Here is a 24,078-nt window from a genome sequence, read left to right as displayed (position 1 = left end):
TATCTCTACCTTCAACTCGTCTTCAGCATGATGTTCATTGAGTAAATGATGGTCCCATAAAGGGGATAAAGCCGTGTAAGCTGTAGAGCAGGTTGTATAGAAGTCTACGAGAAAATCCCCTCTTTGATTTATTTCCTCAGAAAACATTTCCTGATGAGTTTATGCTCTCAATCTCTACCTTCAAGTTTTCTTAAATACTGCCTGGTGTTCATTTTAAAAATGAGGGTCCCATTAAGAGTAAAACAGGGAATACATCAGGGGACTCTTTAACGGAGATTGCATAGAAGTCTAAGAGTAAATTACCCTTCTTTCTAACTTGATGTATGACCTTAGTTAACATTTTCCTGATGAGATAATGCTCTCAATCTCCACCTTCAAGTCTTTTTCAATACAGCCTGGTGTTCATTGAGTAAATGATGGTCCCATTAAGGGTAAAGTAGACGACGAATTTATACCAATATGAAATCTGAAAATGAGCAGGATAGAGTCCCTGTAAAATGACCACCTGTTATCTCCTCCTGTTACTTCATGCATGAGCGCCTCTGACCTCATTAATAATGTAATCTGCACAGCCGTGACCCCCACCACAGACTAATTTGCAGCCTCATTAATAACCGCTCATCTCTCTATCACTTTCTTTTGGATTCCAGCTCTCTTAGCCACCCTCTCTGAGATGCTGCTGGTCCGCTCTGCCATTAGAGTCGCTGAGCTGATGTGAGACGACTGGAAACACGAGCAGGATAACTGCGCTGTGTGTTTGTGTTTAGCATCGAGGCCAATGGCTTCTTTTGTCTGAGGCGGGAAGGCGAGTAATAAGCAGTGAAGGGCCTTTTTTATTTTAGGGAAGCGCTCTTCCATCAGACTAATTTACCGCCACTTGTTTCATGCAAATGGATTTCAGACGCGAGGCTTTAAGCTCCTCGAGTGAGCAGTGGCTCGTGACACACTCCAGAGAGAGCTCAGCTGGATCATCACCGAAAAACAGGTTCCAACAGGGGGGAGCAGTACTCAGATCAAGCACTTTACTAGAAGTACTCAGATCATGTACTTGAGTAAAAGTAGAAGTACTCAGATTGTGTACTCGAGTAAAAGTAGAAGTACTCAGGTCTTGTACTTGGTAGAGGCAGAGAAGTTCTTCAGGGTGAAATATTACTATAAATTCCTGCAGCATCTGTCTCCATGCTGCAGGATACAGGCGAATAATCTCATTAACAATCCATCCACCGATTTGGTTGGTGAAGTCATTCTTTGAAATGAGTATGTCATACTTTAAGGGGCTAATGTTCTCCATCCTTTCAGGGCGACTCTGTTCTGCAGAGAGCCTCCAACACTCAGGCAGGATGGTATCATTAACTCCTAATAAACCTTCCATATGTGGGGCAAGTCTTCCTTCACCAAACTCAAGTGATTCCGTCTTCATGCTGCCAGATGAATTACATGCAGAGTGAGCCTCAAACATGCAGGCAGGAGTAGTTTTTTAAATTCTCTTTGCATCGTGGAGGAAAGATTTCATGGCTATTGAAGGCGTGCAACTGATATATAAACCAGTATAATGTGGGTTGAGAATTCCTTCATCAAATGCATGTGATTTAGTCTTCATGCTTTCGTCTACATTATACCTGGGCCACTTCTCTCCTGCAGAGAGAGCCTCGAACATGCAGGCAGGAGCAGTTTGCAATTCATCAATACTTTCCTTTGTTCTTGAAGTTCTTCATGCATCGTGGAGTTTCATGGTAACACGAGGTGAGTGACTGATATATAAACCATTGTTATGTGGGTGAATTATTCCTTCATCAAATGCATGTGATTGATCCTTCAGGCTGTCATCTAAAGTGTACTGTTAAGTAGCCTCAAACATGCAGGAAGGGGCAGTGAGTGTGTTCTCAGGTGTGATGTCAGGGTAATACTAGGTGATTAACCATCAATATGCGACTATAAGTACTCCTTCATCAAATGCATGTGATTGATCCCTCAGGCTGTCGACTAAATTACACTTCCCTCCTGCAGAGAGAGCCTCAACATGCAGGCAGGAGCAGTGAGTCTTGTCAGATTCAGACACTGAGTGAGGAGAGGAACTGCGAACCTGTGAGCAACACACCAAATGTCACGTTAACTGAAGGCCCGGACACCAGCGTCAATCACCCGCTTACCGTAGAGGATGGTCACCATGGAGACCGGCATGACCAGGACGCCCAGCAGCATGTCAGCGACGGCCAGAGACATCAGGAAGTAGTTGGTGGCGTTCTGCAGCTTCTTCTCCAGTGACACGGCCAGGATCACCAGGATGTTTCCCATCACTGTGACGGCGATAACGACCAGGATCAGCAGCGCCGGCCAGTTCTTCTCCGCCGCCATGCCCTGACACCGGGAGGCGTAGATCCGGACGCCCTCGTCGCCGTAAACCGCCTCGAGGTTAGTCCAGTTCCCTGGCTGGAAGTCAATAACCGCGTCTTTGCCGCCGCGGCATCCAGAGTTCGTCATGTTGTTGACGTTCACAACGCCCTCCTCGAATCCATGTGGAGACCAGGTGTTTGACTCCAGAGAGGCGACGGCTCTCGAGATGAACTGCGACAGGTTTCCTCCGCCACGCAGGTTCATGGCGTGGGATCTGAGGCGGAAACGCTACTCATCCAGAGCCATAAAACCTTCAGTGTTTCAAAAACAAACCTCACTGAATGATAGGTCGGCTCCAGAGAGGCGACGGCTTTCCAGATTTGAAACAGAAACACCTCAGGAGCGTCGTCTGGAAAATGTGTCCGAGTGGAGGACGGAAGAGGAAAGTCCTTGGTTCACTTTTCTTTCAGCTCCATAAAAGCTTCAGTATTTCAAAAATAAACCAAAAGTTGCTGAGCTGTCTTCAGGGAGGATCAGGAGCTGAATGATGTGTTGGTTTTAGAGATGAACTCCAACAGGTTCAAGATGTGGGATTTGAGACAGAAACCCCTCAGTACTGCCGTCTGGAAAATGGCTCGGAGAGGAGGAAGAGGAAAGTCTCTATTTCCACATCTATATCCTGCAAGGAAGCAAATAAAAAAAGTGGAACAAAGTCTCCTGTTCCTAATGTACCCAGAGCTTTCTTTTTGGTGGATTTTTCAGGCCGCTAAGTTTCTGAGCCGATCAGGATCTGTTCAGGACTCCAGAGAGGCGTCGGGTTTGGAGATGAACTCAAGACAGGTTCATGGCGTGGGATTTGAGACCGAAACGCCTCAGGGCTGCCATCTGGAAAATGGGTCGGAGTGGAGGAAGAAAAAGGAAAGTCTCGTCATCATTCACTCGCTTTTATCCCCTCAGGTGAATATCACACATTTGTCACTCGTTGTTTTTCACTCCGTCAGCCTTGAATCGTGTGTCGGAGCATCAACAGATGGGGAGCAGTGATAGCAGAGAACAGGCTGAATGGACGGAAGTGTATTTGCCTAAAAAAACCAACAGATCCAGTCGGGTCTCGCTCAGAAAGGGAAATGTTGGGAGAAATCTTGACTCACATGTTTTCAGCCTCTCGTCTTCTGATTGTAGAATCTGTTTGATGATTTGCAGGTGTCTCCTCCTTGAAGTCTGCACTCATCCTAGAAATATCAGGCCTGTCTGAAGTCTGCCAATCAGACAGATGTCAGTTTCCTCTCCTCCACTTTCTATGCCTCTGTGATGCATCGGCTTCCTTCAAGATTTAATGAGTATACCTGTGCAAAGCAGGGTTTGCAGAACACTGTAGCACTGCACGTGTGTGTGTGTGTTCAGCGATGTGTGTGTAAATCCTCGAGTGTCCTTGTTGTCTCAGCCCTGCACCTGTGAGAGTGCGTTGGCAGATTGATGGTGAACATGATGATATTTGACGCATTAGTGTGTGTGTGTGTGTGTGTGTGTGTGTGTGTGTGTTACCCTCAAACTAACTTTCTCTCCTCTCGTCACATACACTAACTTTCAGATATGAAATGTCTAAAATCCTCTTTTCAGCACTCCCGAGATGTTCAACGTTTCCCGTCTGCTCGCAGGATTCCTCCATTGGAAAACTGTCAGCAACTCTCCAAAAAAGATCTGTATTCCTTCAGCTCCAGAAAATCTCCAGTTTTTCCAAAATAAAGGGATATTTCCACATCTGTTTCGTAGAAGACAGCAAATACACAACGGAATAAAGTCTGCTGTTCCTTATATAAGACGAGCTTTTCCCGGTGGATTTCAGGTTTCAGGAGAGAGTTGCTGATCCGTCTTCAGAGAGGATCAGGAGCTGAGTGATTTCTGCTGCCTCCCCCCTCACATGCTGCCTCCCTCTCTCACCCCTATTGGCTCTCTCTTGCTGTCTTAAGCGCCTCTCTTTCTCCCTCCTCACACTCACTGCATCCCATTTTTGCTGATTTTGTACTCGACTGCACTCTCTTTATCTCCCCTTGCCTCTGAAGGCCATTTACATTTGAAGGGCACATGTTATCTACATTTTTAGAAATTCTGCAAAAAGAAAAAGCTAATGAATTAAAGGCGCTCAGACAAATGTGAGTGTGCCACATTTTGCCATGGAGGGTAATTTGCATCTGCAGTCCCTGGCAAGTTAATGGCCTGAAAAGAGCACAAATGAATCACAATTACAACATCCCTTCAAATGAGGGGTCTTTTGCTTTCAGTGACCATATGTTAAACGTCTGTTTGTCTTGTCTTGGTGTTTGTCCGTGTTGGTGTGGCACTGCTACGAAGGGAACCGAGGAGAGCCAATCTTTTTACTGTCGTGCCCAAATATAATTTCCTTACTGCAACTTCCTAGGAATATTTGCCAAGGGAGAAGTAGTTGACCACCACTTACTGCTGGATTGAACTATTGCATATAAACAGTGTTTTTCTCGGTAACCTGGAGACTGTTGCAAATGAAGAATTAAGCTCCTATACAACTCACCATGTGGTCTGTCTTATCTTTCACTGAAAGACAGTCTGAGTTATAATTTCATTCATTTTGTTTTGACTCACCACTCGAGACACAAACCATCTCCGAAGTGTCTGCGTGGAAAGGCTGCAAACTGTCTGGTATTGAATTTGTTGAATGTCCTGCCGCTGCTGACATTTTCCTCATTGCACTTCCCTTCAGGTGGATTACAAACTGTGTAACGGCACAACAGGAACAAAAAGACGTCACCACACCGAAGAAGACCATAAAACCTTTCCTCTCCTGGCTCACTCACACAGTATGTGTTCTTTTTACGGTTATGTATTTCCTGTTTCATCGGAGAGGGTTAGGTAGAACAGAACATCAGAGATAATACACGATAATACAAAACACGCATTTAGAAATATGATCCCAGTTCTTTCTGTACCAACCGTCATGTTTCATTTCATCCATCCATCACTTCATCTTTTGGACCCTTCATCCCTTCCCTCTCCTGAAACTTCCCACGTTTGCTAATGGCCGAGTCCTCGAGACATCTTTGTGACGTGGCGACGAAAACGCCTTCGACGCTCCACGCAGGTCCGCTGGTGTCCGTACGTGGATGTTACGCAGATGTGTTTTCCGGACTCGGCCGTTAGCAAACGTATGAAGTTTTAACTGTAGGCTATGTGTACACTACGGTCCATCCTTGACTTGATATGTAACTTACACAACAAAGATTAGTTAAATGTTTACTAATTAAACATAACTTATTAAAATACGTTACATTAGTTAAATGTACCCACGTACTGAAACACAAACCACTTATATTTTACAGAAATAAATCAGTAGCAATGTGTCGAAGGCTACAGCCATCAGTTGGTTAGCTTAGTTTAGCATTAAGACCGCAATCTGGGAGGACTTCCGGTGGGGTAGGCAGTGCAGAGTCTAGCTCCCGTGACTTTTATTCATTTACTATTTCAAATCCCCATAGTTTTGTCTTTGGCCATCGCCAAGTAAATACTTATTCCACCCTGAACACTTTGGTGCTGGATTATGGCTTCCCAACAACACCCAATCGGGCAAGAAGGAGCAGTCTGCCTGGGGCGAACTCGCTGCGGCAACTGGCGGTGACTTCCAACATGGCGATCTTGGCTAGCCAACTGGAAGAACCCCGCAATGCTATCTCTGCGGATTTCAAGGCTACTATAACTACGCTCAAAGCCAGACTAGACTGCATTCAAACCACAGTCTCCGACCATACTTACTCAATTAATTCGCTTGAATCCAACGCTAACGAACAGCACGGACGCATACAAAGTTTGGAATCGATGTGTGCAAAGCTAGCTGAGCATAATACCAAGCTACAAGCTAAGCCCACAGACCATTGAGTCTTGCAGCCGCCGTAACAATATCAGGCTCGTTGGCCTGCCTGAGTCCATCGAAGGGCCTCAACCCTCCATCTTCTTCTCTGAGCTTCTGTCTGAGGTCCTTGGTGACGGCGTTCTTGAGTCACCACCGGATTGCGACAGAGCACACCGTACACTCTCCAACAAGCCAGGACCGCGTCAGAGACCGAGACCCGTGGTCATCAGGCTCCACAGATTCCAGCAGAAAGATAAGATCATCCGTGAGGCCAGAGCTAAGAGAGGCAAGCTCCAGTACCGTGGGACCCCCATTGCAATCTACGAGGATTATCCTTCTGAGATAGTGGAGCAGCGCAGGGAGTACCAAGAAGTGATGTCTGAACTCTATCAACGGGGCTTCAAGCCGGCACTGCTTTTCCCTGCAAGGCTTAACATCACAGTGAAGGATGGATCCAGGAAGAGACTTTCCTCCGTTTCTGAGGCCAATGATTTTATTGCAGCCAACTGTTCTGGTACCGGCTCTCACGCATCCTCCTCCGTCTGAAAGCTGTGATAACGTTAGCATAATACTAGCCCGCCGTGGCTACTTCAGTAACTTGTCTGACCTATTAGTTCAGTGGGATTTAAGTACGGCGTGGACACGCAGACAGTCGTGTGTTTGTTCACGGCTAGTAGTTATTTTCTTGGCCTGTTTTCATTGACTTCTTATATTTTCCTTTTTTGTTCCTTGCCGTTACGAATGCCTGTTGACAGGTCGCGAGACATGTTGTCCGCAGAGCATCGCTTTTGCCTCTAGAGCAGCGGTCCCCAACCTGTTTTGCGCCACGGACCGGTTTCATCTAAGACAATATTTTCACGGACCGCCCTTCATTTTCTCCGGCCTACATTTGCTCGATAATCGTTAATGACGCATCGCCAGGAGACCTGTCAAGAGGCACAGACGCATGCGCCATTCCGCCAGAAGTCACTTTTCAAAATAAAACATATTTAGACTGATAATCAATAAAAATTCTAACGTTTTGTGCGGCCCGGGACCTAATGGCCTGCGGCCCGCTACCTAATGGCCTGCGGCCCGGTACCTAATGGCCTGCGACCCGGTACCTAATGGCCCGCGGCCCGGTACCGGGTCGCGACCCGGTGGTTGGGGACCGCTGCTCTAGAGGACACCACGGCTTCCCTTTTCTTCCCTTATACCGGTTCTTTCAGACTGATTTTGCTTAACTTGACTTTATTCTTTTAATTTAAATTTTATTTTATTTTATTTTTCGACTTATGATTTTATTTTCTGGGGCCTAACCATACCTGTGGGTGGGGGGTTAAAATTGTTGTTACTTCGGGACATAGAGAAGCTGGCTGATTAGACTTTATGCTAAGCTAAGCTAATAGGCTGGTAGCTGTGGCCTTATGTATTCCGAGACAGATACGAGAGTAGTCTTCTCATCCATCTCTCTGCCAGAAAGCTTTTGAGGAAGTTTAGACAAACTATTCCCTAAATTATGTTAGGACATTCTTTGAGTTGGACCATAAAGATTTCAGTTGTTACACCTTACCCATCGGTCCTTCCATCGTTCTGAACCCAGGTGTGAGCCCGATAGCTCACTAGTTAGTCATTAGGTGGAAAACCTTAAATACAAAAACAGACAAAAAAAGAGACGTAAGCAATTATACATTGTGCATATGAAAGCAGCAATAACTTCAATAAACAACAGAAAATATCTAATGTGAAGTAGGAACATACATCTCAGTTGAAGTAGACAAATTGCATGGACATTATAATTCCCGAGCATGTACATGAACCTACCATGCTTCTGATCGCATACGGCGTTTGAATGTGGACGGTGGCCTGACTTTTCTCCTTTGGCCCACCGGGGCTGGTCTCCTTTGCCTTTACAGCCTTCGTCACAGGAACACAGTGGCTTGGACAGACTCTGAAATCTCTCACAACGCCCTTGCTGTCTGGATTGGTGCTGACCACTCTGCCAAGCCTGAACGGCCCCCTCATTGCATTTTGGTCACACAGCCAGACGAAGTCCCCGACTGTGACGTTCCTCTCCGCAGTGTGCCATTTACTCCTGATGAAGAGGTTGGGGCCAGGCAGTTGACTCCAACATTTCAAGAACTTCTTCACTTCTGTTTGCATTTCCCTGAGCCTTTTGTAAGGATAGTGCGTGAAGTCGTACGTCTTGACATCTCCACTTTGAGAGGCTCGTCCAAGCAGGAGAGTTTTTGGTGTCAGGTACTGAATACAGTCTTCCCTGCTCTGCATTCTGGCATCAATTGGGCATTCATTTGCAAGGCTGGCCGCCAAGTGGAGAGTTATATGAAACTCACTGTAGCTCATTTGAGACTCCTTCCCAAGGCTCCGGGGTTCCTTCTTCACAATACGCACAGCACCTTCTGCGCCGCCATTTCTGCGTGGGGAATCAACCGGATGGATCTTCCACATCCACTCGGTCCCATTCCTTATGGCAGTCTCCTCCACTACAGTAGGGAGGGATGAATAATGGCCTTCTTTACACCAGGGCACTGTTTATTCTATATACAAACATGTACTGAGGGCGTTAGAGACTGAGTTCTGCTTTTTACAAAAATAGATCAATAATAATAGAATATATCTTTTAGAACCCAACAGCACAAAGTATGGTTTAATATTGTTAAATTGACAGATGTGTGCAGAATGCTGCTTATAAGAAGCCAGCATGACTACTGCACATTCTAAAGCCCTGATCTTAAATTAGGTAACCAGATAACACAAATATGGGACTGCTAAATCTTACTGCAGCCTTTTCCAATAAGGGTTTGTTTCACACTTTTCGCTCTATTTACCGAGCGTTAAAAGAAGATCTTGTCAGACGCAGAGAGGTCACTAATCTCTGACAGCATCTGACCTGCCTCTTATTCACTTTGGAGCAGTGTTTGCTTCGACATTCCTAATTTACTTCCTCTGGACTGTGGTGAATGAGGCACGGCGGGGGTCACTTCTTGATGGCCACGTTGGGGAAGAGGCCGGAGAGCTCCTGGACCGCCTGCTTGACTATCTGGGAACAGAAGGAGACGTCCAGAAGGAGACGTCCAGAAGGAGACGTCCAGGAGGAGGAGTCGAGGACAAGCCTGGGGGAGTTTCTTCGTAGCAGTGGAAATTGAGACCGAAGTGACGTATGATCTGGCCAAGGGGGAGCCTCATTCACCACAGTCCAGAGGAAGTAAAGTAGGAATGTCGAAGCAAACACTGCCCCAAAGTGAATAAGAGGCAGGTCAGATGCTGTCAGAGATTAGTGACCTCTCTGCATCTGACAAGATCTTCTTTTAACGCTCGGTAAATAGAGCGAAAAGTGTGACACAAACCCTTATTGGAAAAGGCTGCAGTAAGATTTAGCAGTCCCATATTTGTGTTATCTGGTTACCTAATTTAAGATCAGGGCTTTAGAATGTGCAGTAGTCATGCTGGCTTCTTATAAGCAGCATTCTGCACGCATCTGTCAATTTAACAATATTAAACCATACTTTGTGCTGTTGGGTTCTAAAAGATATATCCTATTATTATTGATCTATTTTTGTAAAAAGCAGAACTCAGTCTCTAACGCCCTCAGTACATGTTTGTATATATAATAAACAGTGCCCTGGTGCCCTCCCTTCCTCTCCTTATTCCCCCCTACATCCCCTTACCATTCATCCCTCCCCACTTCACTGTGGCTCCATCACGGAGTGGGAGTGAGTAGGGTGTGGCCCCATCACGGAGTGGGAGTGAGTAGGGTGTGGCTCCATCACGGAGTGGGAGTGAGTAGGGTGTGGCTCCATCACGGAGTGGGAGTGAGTAGGGTGTGGCTCCATCACGGAGTGGGAGTGAGTAGGGTGTGGCTCCATCACGGAGTGGGAGTGAGTAGGGTGTGGCTCCATCACGGAGAGGGAGTGAGTAGGGTGTGGCTCCATCACGGAGTGGGAGTGAGTAGGGTGTGGCTCCATCACGGAGAGGGAGTGAGTAGGGTGTGGCTCCATCACGGAGTGGGAGTGAGTAGGGTGTGGCTCCATCACGGAGAGGGAGTGAGTAGGGTGTGGCTCTATCACGGAGAGGGAGTGAGTAGGGTGTGGCTCCATCACGGAGAGGGAGTGAGTAGGGTGTGGCTCTATCACGGAGAGGGAGTGAGTAGGGTGTGGCTCCATCACGGAGTGGGAGTGAGTAGGGTGTGGCTCCATCACGGAGTGGGAGTGAGTAGGGTGTGGCTCCATCACGGAGTGGGAGTGAGTAGGGTGTGGCTCCATCACGGAGTGGGAGTGAGCACCTCCTGCTCAGTAAGCATGGTCTGGCTGCTCCTCCATCACGTCTCTTTTACTTTGTGAGCGGACTTTAATTAAAGCAGAATGAAATGAGGATTGTTAGTGTGGGTTAGTGAAGGGGAACTCTCAGACAGTTTTAGTCTCTCTGCCTCCAATAATCTCCTCCATGTTTCATCATTATGCCTCTGTGGTTTTATTGGGTGTAATGATTAGGCAGCGTGATGAAAGGGTATGGGGGCATTGTGAGACTACAGGAGCTGAATGAGAAAATAAATGAACGAATCAATGAGAACAAAGAAAGACCAAAAGGAAAGGTCTCTGTTGAGCATGGAGGCGCAGTCGTCCTTCACTCCCGTTGCTCTGCTTGCCATTTTACAAGCGTGGCCGATTAGCGTGCCTTGCTATACTCTGTTTAAGCTAGCTCGTTAGCTTTCGCGTTAAACTTCTTCCGACACTTCTTCACTTAACTCCATGTTGGTCCATATAGTTTGTAGAAGTTCCGTGTAATACTTCGCGTTAAACTTCTTCCGAAAAAACGATCTTATATCCAACTTTCCCTGGGCCCATAACCTGTTGAGCATGGAGGCGCAGTCTTCCTTCACTCGCGTTAGTGGAGATTAAGCAGAGAGTCATTCCTTCTCTCTTTAGCCTTCATCCAGGCATATTTATTTTAGGAATATCGACACTGTACTTTCAACTACATCCCTCGTGACTCACGCACGGATCATCACAGGTGATTGGACAGAACTTACGTGCGCCGTGTGGTGACGTCACATATTACGTACCATAACACATGGAGTAAGGGCGCATCACACTGGAGATAGGCCTGCTGGCTTTGGAGAGAATCTAATTTCACACTGAAGATGTTTTACTGATCACTATTAAGTCAGTAAAGATGAATTATAGGTGTGCTGAGAACATGTCCTGACGTTCAGGGTCGCAGAGACATGATCCTCCTGTCACAGTTTGTCTCAGCAGCTGTAAAACCCTCCAGAACTTCTACTCATACTGGCTCCGGTAAGAGTTTGATTGACAGATGGTTCATTGAATCGCCAGCCTGATATTCTTATAAAGTGCCCGCCTCTTTGCTAAACAACTTGAAGGTAAGTGATTGTTTGTTTGTTGACAAAGAAGCATCTGGAGCGTCAGGTTCAAAGACCTGGGGCCTGTACTACGAACGGAGTTCAACCTACTTAGAACTAACTCAGGGTTTCCGCGGTAACCCGGGGTTGACTAAACCTGGACATCTTGATTGGTCTTAAACGGTACTACGACGCTGATTATGAAGTTGATCAGCTGAACCTGTGTTCACTCAACCAGAGTTACTGCGCGTTCACATAAAAGGGGTGGTACCAGCGCAAAAAAACACTCTCGATCATGGCGGGCTCTCCCTATTTCACAGAAGAGGAATGCGAGATCATAATGAGGAGTTATGAAGAGTATAAACCGACCCTGGCTGCTAAATCCAACACCGCGGCAGCAAACAAGGCGCGACTGGGGTGTTGGCAGCAAATTACAGACCGCGTAAATTCGTAAGTAGGCCTATTTCTTTACTTCTATATGTCCGTTAAAATAATCCCAACCTGAATACAGTATGTCAGGACGATGTACAATAACAGTCGGAACGTTACTGTATCGTATGTGCAACCACAAATGAAGCAGGACAACTGAATGTTTAGTCCCCTTCACTAATTCTGTGTATGTCCCTTAAATACTTCCAGAGGTACCAGCAGCGCCAAACGGACCTGGCAGCAGGTGAAGATGAAGTACAAAAACATCATTCAGAATGGTAAGTAAGAATGTGTGTGTGTGTGTGTGTGTGTGTGTGTGTGTGTGTGTGTGTGTGTGTGTGTGTGTGTGTGTGTGTGTGTGTGTGTGTGTGTGTGTGTGTGTGTGTGTGTGTGTGTGTGTGTGTGTGTGTGTCTTGTCAGAGAGAGCTAAATGTGTCTGTCTTTAACAGCCAACAAGAAGAAGGTAGAAATAAGGCGCACAGGAGGAGGGAGGGCACCAGACTCCTTTACTCTTGCTGAAGAGTTGGCCCTAGCCAACAACAGTGGCAGGGTGATGATGGATGGGGTGGCAGGGGTACAGTCTAACCCTGGGGCAGCTGAAATGTCCACCCTCTATGTGCAAGGTAATGTATGGCATTCATCGTTCTTCATGTTAGAGTATTTTGGCTTTCTTCCCCTGAATCATCAGTAACATGTGTCTTCTGTTGCATGCAGTCGAGGGTGGAAACATCACAACCCTGCAGCCACCAGGATGCATTCATCCTCTGACACAGGTAATTCAAATGGATAACATCCATGACATGTAAATTAGGCTATGTCACCCCTAAAGTATGGGTGCAGCGTAAAATTCTGAATCTTTTCAGGATGATGATGATGATGACGATGATGACGCCCCCTCCGACACACACATGCAGGTTAAAACACTTTACTGCTACTATATGCCACATTAATGTCCTAGGAGGGTGAGCATCATTTGTCAGTACTGTCTGAATCAAGTGACCTGTGTCATTAATGCAATGTGTGTGTGTGTGTGTGTGTTAGGAGGACTTGGAGGAGCTTTCCCCTCCTGAAGCCTCCCTCCCAGGGACCTCACAGTCAGACAAAGTACAGTTTCTCCTTCCTTGTTTAATTACTGAATATAATGCATACTAGGCTAATGTGTACAACATGGGGTGGGGGTTGTGTAGGCCACAGTGGACAATGTCCGCAGTTTATACAAGAAAGTGCTGGAGCTGGACCGCACAAAGAAGAGGCTGGAGATCAGAAAGCTGGAATTACAAATTGAAAAGCTGGAACATGAGAAGAAGGTATTGTCTTATCACTCCATTAATATATAGGCTACCCACACCCTATATGTGTGTCATTGATCTGGCTTTTCGTCACCTTTTCTTCTTGCAGGAAAGAGAGTCATCTAATAAATGAATAATATCAGAGATTGGTGTGACATGTCTTTATTTTTGTGCATTTAATTTGTGGTGTGTACAATTCATTGGAAAAACTGGTTGGTAATGGCATCCCTGACAGCACGGCCTGTTGGATGATCCAGGGTGATTGGATCAGTAATATCAGGGGGTGGGGGAGGATCATGAGGGGGCACTCTTTCCTTCCTTATTGTGGCGACATTCTGAAGAACCACACATGCTGCTATGGTTTGGCAGGCCCTGTCTGGCTTGACCCGAAGGACCTTCAGGCAGGCGAATCGGGCCTTCAATATGCCAAATGTCATTTCGATCCTGGCCCTAGTGACACTGTGTGCATGATTAAATGATCTCTGTTGCCTTGTTTGTGGATCAGGAAATGGTGTGATGAGGAACTTCATGCATGCGTAGCCACGGTCCCCCAGCAGGATTCCATCAAATTGCCCTTAGATGAAATGGAGGAAAAATTAAACAACTGTCACACTGATTTCATGTTCACTATTAAAGCATATTACTTCAGGTAAATCGATATAGGACTTTTACCTTGGTGGAATCTGTCAGACAGTGATGATTCTCTGAATATACGGGAGTCATGGACTGACCCTGGCCACCTTGCATCCAGGCTTGTGATCATATAGTGGTGATCGCATGTCATCTAAGAATATGTGCACAGGTAAGGAACATAACAGGTGAGGCATGCTGTTGCGCATGTAAATGACACCACCCCATGCAGAGGACAGGAAATCATTCTACATGACAACAGGAATTCACAGGTTGACATTACCTATTCCAATGAATCGTGGACTGTACAATGTACGCCTACTGTTAATCTGTTAGTCTTGTGTATTACCTGGACATTGATGGTGTGTTTGGACTTTCTATTCACAAAATCCCGCTCATGCTCTCCCAGGGGTGCACTGATAGGAATGTGCGTACAATCAATGGCTCCAATTACTCTTGGGAAACCTAGATATTTTGTTAGTCAAATCAGTTGCCAGTCACAATTATGAAATGTGCAAATTACCTATTTTTAGATTAGTGGCATATTACCAGCGATTGCATAGAACCCTTCTTTTATCTGACGTGCAGGCAAATGGCCAGGGAATACAACAAATGCATCCACCAGTTTAGTGAGAGCAAGTACCACCTTCCGTATCACCCGGCATACAGTGTTCTTACTCAGGTTTTCAGCATCACCGATGGAATACATATATTGTCCGCTGGCGAAATAGCGCAATGAAAGACATAACATTTGCTCGATTGTGAGGGCCTGACTTCGGCGGGTTACATTAGAGACGTCCGCCTCGAGCAGCTGGCATAGGTAACGAATTCCCTCAGCTGAGAATCTATATCTTTCATGGAGAACATCGTCCGGGTACGCCAGCGGATTCTGGCGGTCTCTAAATACCCTCGCCCTCCGAAGAGAGCCCCTCACAATCTGCGCGCCTATATCGTACGGATCGTCCAGGTATGCTGGCATTGTCTTTAGGGGACATGTCGGTGGAGGAGTGGTGTCTAAATAGGGTGTGGTTAATCGGAAACCTAGGGTTAACCAAGAACTAAAACTGGGAAGACCAGTTTTGGGATCCTACGTATATTGCCATGGCAGCATACCTCGGTTTTAACATATCCAACTTTCGTAGTATGGGTTAACCAGCAACATACGCTGCACGTGACCAAGTTACTCTCGAAGTTACCCCGGTAAGCCAGAAAACCAGCTTCGTAGTACAGGCCCCTGTGAACGAACCGCAGCACGCAAATGACTGCAGCTGCTGTATGCACCGGAGACCAGGGAGCTGCAGAGTGTGTGTGTGTGTGTGTGTGTGTGTGTGTGTGTGTGTGTGTGTGTGTGTGTGTGTGTGTGTGTGTGTGTGTGTGTGTGTGTGTGTGTGTGTGTGTGTGTGTGTGTGTGTGTGGTTTTTGTTAAACATTTAAATGTTGTTGACTTAGTGTCCCTGTCCTCCTTTCAGAAAGCAGTCCTAGTGAGAGTAATGAAGGGGGCCAAAGATGGGACAGTATGCTGCCTAAATGTGGATTCAAACCCTTGTTTAATTTGAGTGGTGACATTTTCAGTGTGATCCTTGGCTGGATTACTTAACTCAATAGTCTGAGTATGGGCATCATAAACTTCAGGATTGTACAATGCAGTCGGACCCTCTCAATGCCACACACAGAGGATCTATATGCGGCGGGGTGGTGTGGTTACATTTGAATTATAATGAAGTGGGATGGAGGACCGACAACGCCACCTGGAGACTTGCACCCCAGGATATGACCATAAAGAGCAGGACAGGTTCAGGACTGAGGGGCAGAGACGCGTTTCAGAATAAAGTCACTTTTATTAATTGTAAATCAAAAGGAAAAGGAGACTCAGGAAAACGCAGCTGGAAGACAAAATAATGGGTTATAAATCAACAAGAATCACTTAAAATGATCTTCATTATATAATGGGATTAAAATCGCTATCTAGAATGTAACATTTGAAAGTCTATACAAAATAGAAACTTAATCTAAACAAATGCAGCAGGTGCAATGTATACTCCGCCCTAATTAGGGGAGTGGTTGGGGGAGGAGTCAGGCCCTGAGCTGCATCCCAAGCACCCCACTACACATGTATTCAATGTCTGCTTTTCTTATGATAGAGACCCTGATAGATGTTTGCATTAGGATCTAAAGGATCTCTCGTCACCTTTTTCTGGCACAAAGTTCATTGAAAAACGCTGGAGATTATAAAGTAAAATCAAATAGTTCAGCAAATATAGTTTGACACATCATGGATGTTGCATGACGGACTCGATTTCCCCCCCAAATTTGTTTGATTTGAAAGGTCCTCGTTCTCTCACTTTGTCTGAGAGCCGTAGAGCGAAGAGGACGATCCTCTAGCAGAGGCTTTACACTGAACACATATCTAATCTAACATGCCACACTGAATGTAAATAATACCCCACTACTATATTGTGTTAGCTGTGATTTGGCTCTTCAATAGTGCTTCATTTGTCAGATAGTTTACAGATGTTCTCCTCATGGTCAACTTTGATATTTTTCCTCTGAGTTCTGTTTTTGTTTTTAAAGTTGCAGGTAAAGTTTGAAGGTGTTTAATGGAAAATGCAAACAGAAAGACAGGAGGCGATGGTTAGGAAGCTAGCTGGGTAGCAGGGAGTTGCTCTGGTTCCTCCAACTACATGGAACCATCTGACACGATGGGAGGGAGGACTGGGCTCTTAAGGAGCCGGTTGATTGGGTGATTGGCAACAGGTGAGCCTCGTCTGCAGCCAAGTGAATCCCCGGCCACACATGAGCCCTACAGACAGAGAGAGCAGAAAAAAACAATGAACATTACACTTAGTTTTAAAAATACCAACAGACTTAGGTAAGAATGTAAAACACACACCAGCAATGAAGGAAAGGAGAGGATGAAATAAAAGAAACAGAGGCTGAGACAGAAAACTGAAATCGTAGATTATGAATTATTCCGGTCTTTTTAGTGTGTGTTTTAGACCCTGTCTTAGTTTTTAGTCCATTTTTTTGGGTCAAATTATTTTAAGTCAACTTTTCTTCATTATTTTCTTTTGTCCTCTTTTTCTGCTTTTGTCACCAAATGTTTTTTTCTGTCAGGGATCAACGTGACCAATAACCATAACCAATATCTGCAGTGACCTCAGAAGGAGTCTAGTGTCCCCTGGTCTCCAGCTGTGTGCGTCTCTCTTTAGTGTCCCCTGGTCTCCAGCTGTGTGCGTCTCTCTTTAGTGTCCCCTGGTCTCCAGCTGTGTGCGTCTCTCTTTAGTGTCCCCTGGTCTCCAGCTGTGTGCGTCTCTCTTTAGTGTCCCCTGGTCTCCAGCTGTGTGCGTCTCTTTAGTGTCCCCTGGTCTCCAGCTGTGTGCGCCTCTCTTTAGTGTCCCCTGGTCTCCAGCTGTGTGCGTCTCTCTTTAGTGTCCCCTGGTCTCCAGCTGTGTGCGTCTCTCTTTAGTGTCCCCTGGTCTCCAGCTGTGTGCGTCTCTCTTTAGTGTCCCCTGGTCTCCAGCTGTGTGCGCCTCTCTTTAGTGTCCCCTGGTCTCCAGCTGTGTGCGTCTCTCTTTAGTGTCCCCTGGTCTCCAGCTGTGTGCGTCTCTCTTTAGTGTCCCCTGGTCTCCAGCTGTGTGCGTCTCTCTTTAGTGTCCCCTGGTCTCCAGCTGTGTGCGTCTCTCTTTAGTGTCCCCTGGTCTCCAGCTGTGTGCGTCTCTCTTTAGTGTCCCCTGGTCTCCAGCTGTGTGCGTCTCTCATTAGTGTCCCCTGGTCTCCAGCTGTGTGCGTCTCTCTTTAGTGTCCCCTGGTCTCCAGCTGTGTGCGTCTCTCTTTAGTGTCCCCTGGTCTCCAGCTGTGTGCGTCTCTCTTTAGTGTCCCCTGGTCTCCAGCTGTGTGCGTCTCTCATTAGTGTCCCCTGGTCTCCAGCTGTGTGCGTCTCTCTTTAGTGTCCCCTGGTCTCCAGCTGTGTGCGTCTCTCTTTAGTGTCCCCTGGTCTCCAGCTGTGTGCGTCTCTCTTTAGTGTCCCCTGGTCTCCAGCTGTGTGCGTCTCTCTTTAGTGTCCCCTGGTCTCCAGCTGTGTGCGTCTCTCTTTAGTGTCCCCTGGTCTCCAGCTGTGTGCGTCTCTCTTTAGTGTCCCCTGGTCTCCAGCTGTGTGCGTCTCTCTTTAGTGTCCCCTGGTCTCCAGCTGTGTGCGTCTCTCTTTAGTGTCCCCTGGTCTCCAGCTGTGTGCGTCTCTCTTTAGTGTCCCCTGGTCTCCAGCTGTGTGCGTCTCTCTTTAGTGTCCCCTGGTCATCATGCACTTCTACTTGTAACAACACAATATTGCATTATACATGAACTTCTCACAGAACTGATTAGATAGATGTGTAAACGTGTGTGTGTGTGTGTGTGTGTGTGTGTGTGTGTGTGTGTGTGTGTGTGTGTGTGTGTGTGTGTGTGTGTGTGTGTGTGTGTGTGTGTGTGTGTGTGTGTGTGTGTGTGTGTGTGTGTGTGTCGTCCTGGATATTGACTGAGTCTCTCCTCTCCCGTGGCTCACCCTGCTAAATATCACCTGTCAATCAACATTTATGAGACAGTGCCCTTCAGGTGGCTCTGTGGGAATCTGTGACAGTGTGTGTGTGTGTGTGTGGGGGGGGGGGGGCGTCCTTTACATCTTTGCTTTTTAAACAGGCGGTGCAGTAATGATCCTGCAGGACAAAGGGGGATGAGGCCGGCTTAAAATACTGACATACTTGAAATGTCAGCCGTGTCACGCCACCTCCGGTTTGCTCGGACTTCTCTCGGAGGTGGTAATGACTTTTTTGGAGGGGAAGAAGTGGCCTATAGTCTGAGAAACAAAGGGCTTTAAAAACACAAAAGTTATATAACCAAACGCCACTGCCTACAGGCCTGCAACGTAAAGTCACCGCTGAGGTGCCTTCACTCTGCCAGCTGAAGTCCAGCCGGAGAGACTCTGGGAGTCATGTTGATTCACCAGACTCTTCCTGGAATTGCAGCGCTGACACATGGACTTATTTTTATATCTAATGAATAGATAGCTTGTTGGTATTATAGCTAAAGTTCATAAGCTAGTTAGATAGCAAACATTGCTAGTTTGTTAGATAGAAAGCTTACGGTAGCTAGTTTGTTAAGTGAAGAGCTAACGCGGCTACTTAGCCAATGAATACATAGCTTGGCCTATAGGCTCCATAGCTAAAGTTAGTGAGTGGATTAAAAAGAGTTGGTCAGAAATAGAACAAGAAGCTTCTCTGTAAAGTATAACAGTATTTATTAACATAACGTCTCAGTAAGTCCACAAGGGAAACACAGCTGCGGGAAGGTTGTGCTTAGTATGGAGCTCCACATTCTCCTTATACTCACATTCCAGGGGCGGTTTGTGCGCGAGGGCGGTTTGTGCGACCCACTACCAACGGAAAGAGAGGGATTGTGTTTCTAACTCAGCAGCAGTCTAATCAGTGCTCTTAGGTCTGTCACAAACGTCATCGTCCAATCAGACTAAAGTCGTGCTTCAGACGGTCCCGCCCCTTTAGGTGTGGTTTCAGTCAGGTTGCACACCGCCCCAGGGGTCTCTCGTAGACTCTCATGTAAAATGCATTTCTTTCAGATATCAGAGCTTTCAGTGCAGTCTCTCCGGGTTCCTGGAGGGTTTGCCCTTACCCGCTTTCGTCATACGTAACTGAGAAAAAAAGTGGGCAGCTTCTCCGATCAAGTCACGTACTACTCCCAAGAGGGCTGGCCTTCAGTGCAGCTCCATCGTGTCTTTGAGAGAAGTTCCTTTTAGTCGGAGTGCAAATCCAGATGCATTGGCATTAAAACAAGGACCTCCAAGACCAGATTTAACCATTCAACAAGTTTCTACAAAGGGGTGGGGGAGAGGGAGGGGGAGAGAGAGCTACACCAAGGATCTTCTACAAATTGGTATGAGTGAAAAACCTGGCTAGCAGGCTGTGAGGTAGCCAACGCAGTCTTCTGTTACCCTGCCTACGGGTTCACACACAGAAACACGAGCTGTGGAAGATCCACACGGGTAGCTGCTGGAGATGTTCGTCTTTTCTGCGGGGTGTTTGAGCTCAACATCACACAGTCTGTCAGTGGACTTGTTTTTAGAACAGCTTTGTGTCACTTTTCTAGGACGTAAATCTAAAACACTCATGTTCATAAATCAAAGGGTAACAGGTTGTTGAGTTGCTGCAGTAAAAAGGCCTTTCAGTACTTTAGCCTCACCCTAACCCTTTAGTGCATGTCATGTTCTTTTATAATATTACAAACCTGTGTTATGCAAAGTATGTTATACCACAGTCGTTTCATGAACCTGATGAGCTGTTTTAACCTTCTGATTAAGAGATGCCTGCATTTCATTGGCTGGTGCACAGAGACGACGATCCTTATCTAGATGCTTTATTTGTTCATAACAGCTTAATGCTTAACTTATTTTGGCTTAATTGTACATGCTGTCGATGATTTAGGTACAAAACACTCTGTTCGTATTCATTTCATTTCATTGATGAGAAAATGTGTTTGTTTACGTCATAGTGAAAGTGTAATCACTGTTTGTCTTGCCTGTTGGTTGTGTTTATTTATTTACTGCCCAGCTGTTTGCACCATATGTTTGGACTCCCTTATTAAATAAATATCACTACTGATACAAATAACAAAGCAAATAGAGAGTAACTCAAACACTTTTGGTTTTATGTGCAATATTAAATGTGCAAGAATAGCTTGCGATATCTGCCACTCTATCCCTGTGCTGCACATACTTATTGCATCTTCTGTAACTCTGGCAGAAGAGTTCCCTGCACAGAAAGCAAGTGTCCCTGCAGTCTCTCAGTGACTCACACTGTCTGTCTCTAAAGGAAGCGAGACCTCAAGGTTTTTCTCACATCATCTCTTCTGCACTTAGTATTGAACAGACGCTTTCTCTCCCCCGAGTGTCAGAAAATCAATCTCCCTCCGAACATAAAGCACAACACTAACATCACGGGTGTTCCTGCAGAGACCTGACGGACGTTTTTTAATTCCCCACAGCTGCCAGGAGTACTGAACTGAGGTGGAAGAAGTATTCGGAACCAGTGATGGGCAAGTGACTTCCAGAATGTAATCCAGTACATGTTCCTCACTCCTGTCTTCTGAAAGTAATAAGGTACATAACATCATCACTGTCTCTGAACTGTGATGCGTTACACTACTCTGAGTGACTCTGAGTCACTCTCACCAGAATAACCTCTAAAGTTTGGCTTTAAATGCTAACATGTAGTTTACTGCAGCTCAGTAATTAAAGCTCTCTATCTGGCAGTACATGCTGAACATGAGGGAAGAGCTAGAGGTTAAACTCCTGCTCCGTTTCAGTGGGCTGGATAATATGTGATACCGGTACCGTGACGTCTCTGTGTGTCATTAATAACATGTTAGTGGAGCCTCTGCACGGCCCTGTGACCTGCTGGATAGGAACCAGTCTCTATGCAGCGTTAGCTCACCTGGTCATTGGTGTGTTAACGGGGATTTGGCTGACAACCTTTCTAAAAGCTGGAGATTCCACAGAGGACAGAGGCTGCAGATCTTCAACACTCTGCCACGAGACTCTGAAAGTCTCAGGGTTCAAGCAGCAGACCCAGAGAGAGAGACCCCCTGTTGCTTCAGCCTGCAGCTCTGCATGGTGAGCCTGCAGCTCTGCATGGTGAGCCTGCAGCTCTGCATGGTGAGCCTGCTGAATCTGTTTCTGCAGCTCTGCATGGTGAGTCTGCAGCTCTGCATCGAGAGCCTGCAGCTCTGCATTAAGACCCTGCAGCTCTGCATTAAGAGCCTGCAGATCAACATTGAGAGCCTGCTGAATCTGTTTCTGCAGCTCTGCATGGTGAGTCTGCAGCTCTGCATCGAGAGTCTGCAGCTCTGCATGTTGAATCGGAGCTTCTTAAAAACAAAGCTGTCTCTGCCGTCTCACCAGACATCTGACCCCATCTCATATCTCTGGACTCATTAAACCCTTTCTGACCCACAGAGAGATTGTTTCCTGGCAGCTCTTTAACATCAAATCTGCATTTTGTTTTGAGGGCGCACGGTAAAAGGCAGCAGAGACCCTGATACTGGTTTAGACTGAACCCTGCTCATCAATCATCTCTGTTGTATGTTGCATATTTTGTTTGTGATGCAATTTGGTTCAGTAAATCCTCTCCAGCTCCTCCGGTGATGTCTGCATGATTTCAGGGATACAGAGACTGAAAAGCCTTCAGATGGATCTACGACGAACAAACGGCAGCTCACAGAGAGACAGAAACACATTAAAGGAGGATTCAAATATCTGCGTCGCATACATCTGAAAGGAATTAAGGAATGCCTCACACTATCTCTGCAGAAATGGAGCAGGTTTTTTACTTGAAGCCAAAAGTGAAAAAGAATAATCTGTTTCTGCTTTTGTTAGAAATTCCCAACATCTGGACAGTCACTTTTCCACAAGAGAGACAAAGTGAAAATGGGATCTTCTGTTTGTGATCTTACCACAAATGGCGGTCCGCTCCGGCTGTTTATGTCTTCGCTGTTGTTCTGATGGACACACACACTGAAGCTTAGTGACTAAACACTCATACACCCAGTCTAAACAGCAAGTAATCCAGAGCACTGTCCAATGCAGAAAAGTGGTCCAACTGTTCAAAGGCTTTATTGTCATGCACAGCTTCAGTGTAGATATGCAACATACCTCTTGTGTCCCAGGCTCCTCCAACAATGCAACTTACATATGACATAAAACCAATTAACAAACAATACAAATAGTGCAAGAAGATGTTGTAAGACCAATGTGCAAGTAATGCAGGAGAAGTGACCGATGAAATGGAATAAAATGAGCTAAAAAAGAAGGTTAATGCTGTACAGTGAAATAAAGTACTGCTGATTGTAACACTATGTGAGATCCAAACACAGGAATAGCATGAAGGTGTGAAGGCACAGAGCTCTGTGGGATTTATTCACATGTAGCAGGAAATCTGCACGGTGACATAGAAAGATAAACATGCTGCAGATGTGTCAGCCCTGCAGACTCGGAGCGTGAACCATCGCTGGCTTCGTCTGCAGAGCGAGATGAGAGCCTCCCAGAATCCTTCACTTTCCTTCGAGAGGTCCAGCAACCCCCGGCCGCCTTCTCCTGTCATTTTTCTGGGACACTACACAAACACTCCCACTGTAGCGGAGACGCTGTGCCTGCCTCTCAGCTCCTCACACTGATCGCACATCTGCATCTTTCTCCAGGACTACAGAGCAGAAGACTGAAGGCAGATATAGGAGACTATTAGATGTCAGTCTGGTGTTCATTTCCAATGATTACACGGCTTAGTTGAATACTCGACTCCGATTGGTGAATGTGCACATGTCAGAGGTTCTTAAAGGTGCCATTGAATGGAAAACTGTCTTCACCTGGGCAGAGTGGAATAAGGAGTTCGGTACATTGAACTGATATGGCGAGCGTATGAATTCCATACCCTTGATATCAGACGGCAGTCGCCTACACTAGTTTGTCTTGTTAGATATTTGGTCACACTAGTTTGGCACTTTGTTTTACTAGTCATTATCTTTCAGCAACTAGTGGCTCTTTACCCGACTAGTTGCTACACACGCCTTACAAGTGACGGCGGGTTCAGAGGGGGGGTTAATGTGTGTGTACTGCCAGTTTAACATTGGTTACACTTTACTGTATTACTACCCGGCAAGGGTCATGTCTTTGGAGTTTTAATATAACAACAACAACAACAACAACAACAACAACAACAATAACCATAATAATAATTCAGTTACTTTGTTTTTATTCCGATTCATTTATTATTGATTTGTGTTTGTTTTATTTGTATATATAAGTATTGTTATTCAATAAGTAACAACATAAGTCAACTGTGTGTGTGTGTGTGTGTGTGTGTGTGTGTGTGTGTGTGTGTGTGTGTGTGTGTGTGTGTGTGTGTGTGTGTGTGTGTGTGTGTGTGTGTGTGTGTGTGTGTGTGTGTGTGTGTGTTTTCCCTGCTGTGTGGTTGTCGTAGCGTTCGGCTGCCATGGAAACAGCTGCTGTCGCTATGCTACTGACTGACGTTGATTGGCTGTGATTATCCTGTCAATGCGAGCCGGAAGCTGTGATTGGCTGAGAACAAAGCGAGGGTGGTGGTGGGGGGGGGGCGGGGGGG

At 46.1% G+C, this 24,078-nt stretch overlaps 3 protein-coding genes across 4 annotated transcripts in view; 1 reads left to right on the top strand and 2 right to left on the bottom strand.

Annotated features, from left to right (window-relative positions):
• LOC134866850 (5-hydroxytryptamine receptor 2A-like) overlaps positions 1–2,773 on the bottom strand; it is a 32,111-nt gene extending 29,338 nt beyond the window's left edge. Inside the window, exon 1 of the mRNA XM_063887022.1 lies at positions 2,151–2,773. Coding sequence (XP_063743092.1) covers positions 2,151–2,598 — 448 coding nt within the window. The 5' untranslated portion in view covers positions 2,599–2,773. The remainder of the gene's footprint in view (positions 1–2,150) is intronic.
• Positions 2,774–11,652: 8,879 nt separating this feature from the next.
• LOC134866909 (uncharacterized) lies at positions 11,653–13,435 on the top strand. Of its 2 annotated transcripts, XM_063887120.1 has the most exons (6): positions 11,653–12,023; positions 12,213–12,280; positions 12,452–12,625; positions 12,717–12,775; positions 12,866–12,916; positions 13,044–13,435. In XM_063887120.1, the coding sequence occupies exons 1-6, from the start codon at positions 11,869–11,871 to the stop codon at positions 13,152–13,154; spliced, it is 618 nt and encodes a 205-aa protein (XP_063743190.1). In that variant the 5' UTR covers positions 11,653–11,868; the 3' UTR covers positions 13,155–13,435. The 2 variants fall into 2 exon arrangements, with proteins under 2 accessions (XP_063743190.1, XP_063743191.1); XM_063887121.1 differs by lacking the exon at positions 12,866–12,916.
• Positions 13,436–13,437: 2 nt separating this feature from the next.
• LOC134866908 (putative nuclease HARBI1) lies at positions 13,438–15,133 on the bottom strand. Its single transcript, XM_063887119.1, has 4 exons — positions 14,471–15,133; positions 14,271–14,386; positions 13,964–14,075; positions 13,438–13,865 (listed from the first exon to the last, which is right to left on the bottom strand). The coding sequence occupies exons 1-4, from the start codon at positions 14,898–14,900 to the stop codon at positions 13,489–13,491; spliced, it is 1,035 nt and encodes a 344-aa protein (XP_063743189.1). The 5' UTR covers positions 14,901–15,133; the 3' UTR covers positions 13,438–13,488.
• Positions 15,134–24,078: the final 8,945 nt, after the last annotated feature.

The sequence above is a fragment of the Eleginops maclovinus genome, chromosome 7 (assembly GCF_036324505.1).
Source record: "Eleginops maclovinus isolate JMC-PN-2008 ecotype Puerto Natales chromosome 7, JC_Emac_rtc_rv5, whole genome shotgun sequence".
Lineage (NCBI taxonomy): Eukaryota > Metazoa > Chordata > Actinopteri > Perciformes > Eleginopidae > Eleginops > Eleginops maclovinus.
Note: the sequence above shows the minus strand (reverse complement) of the source record. Positions and strands in the feature narration are given on the sequence as shown.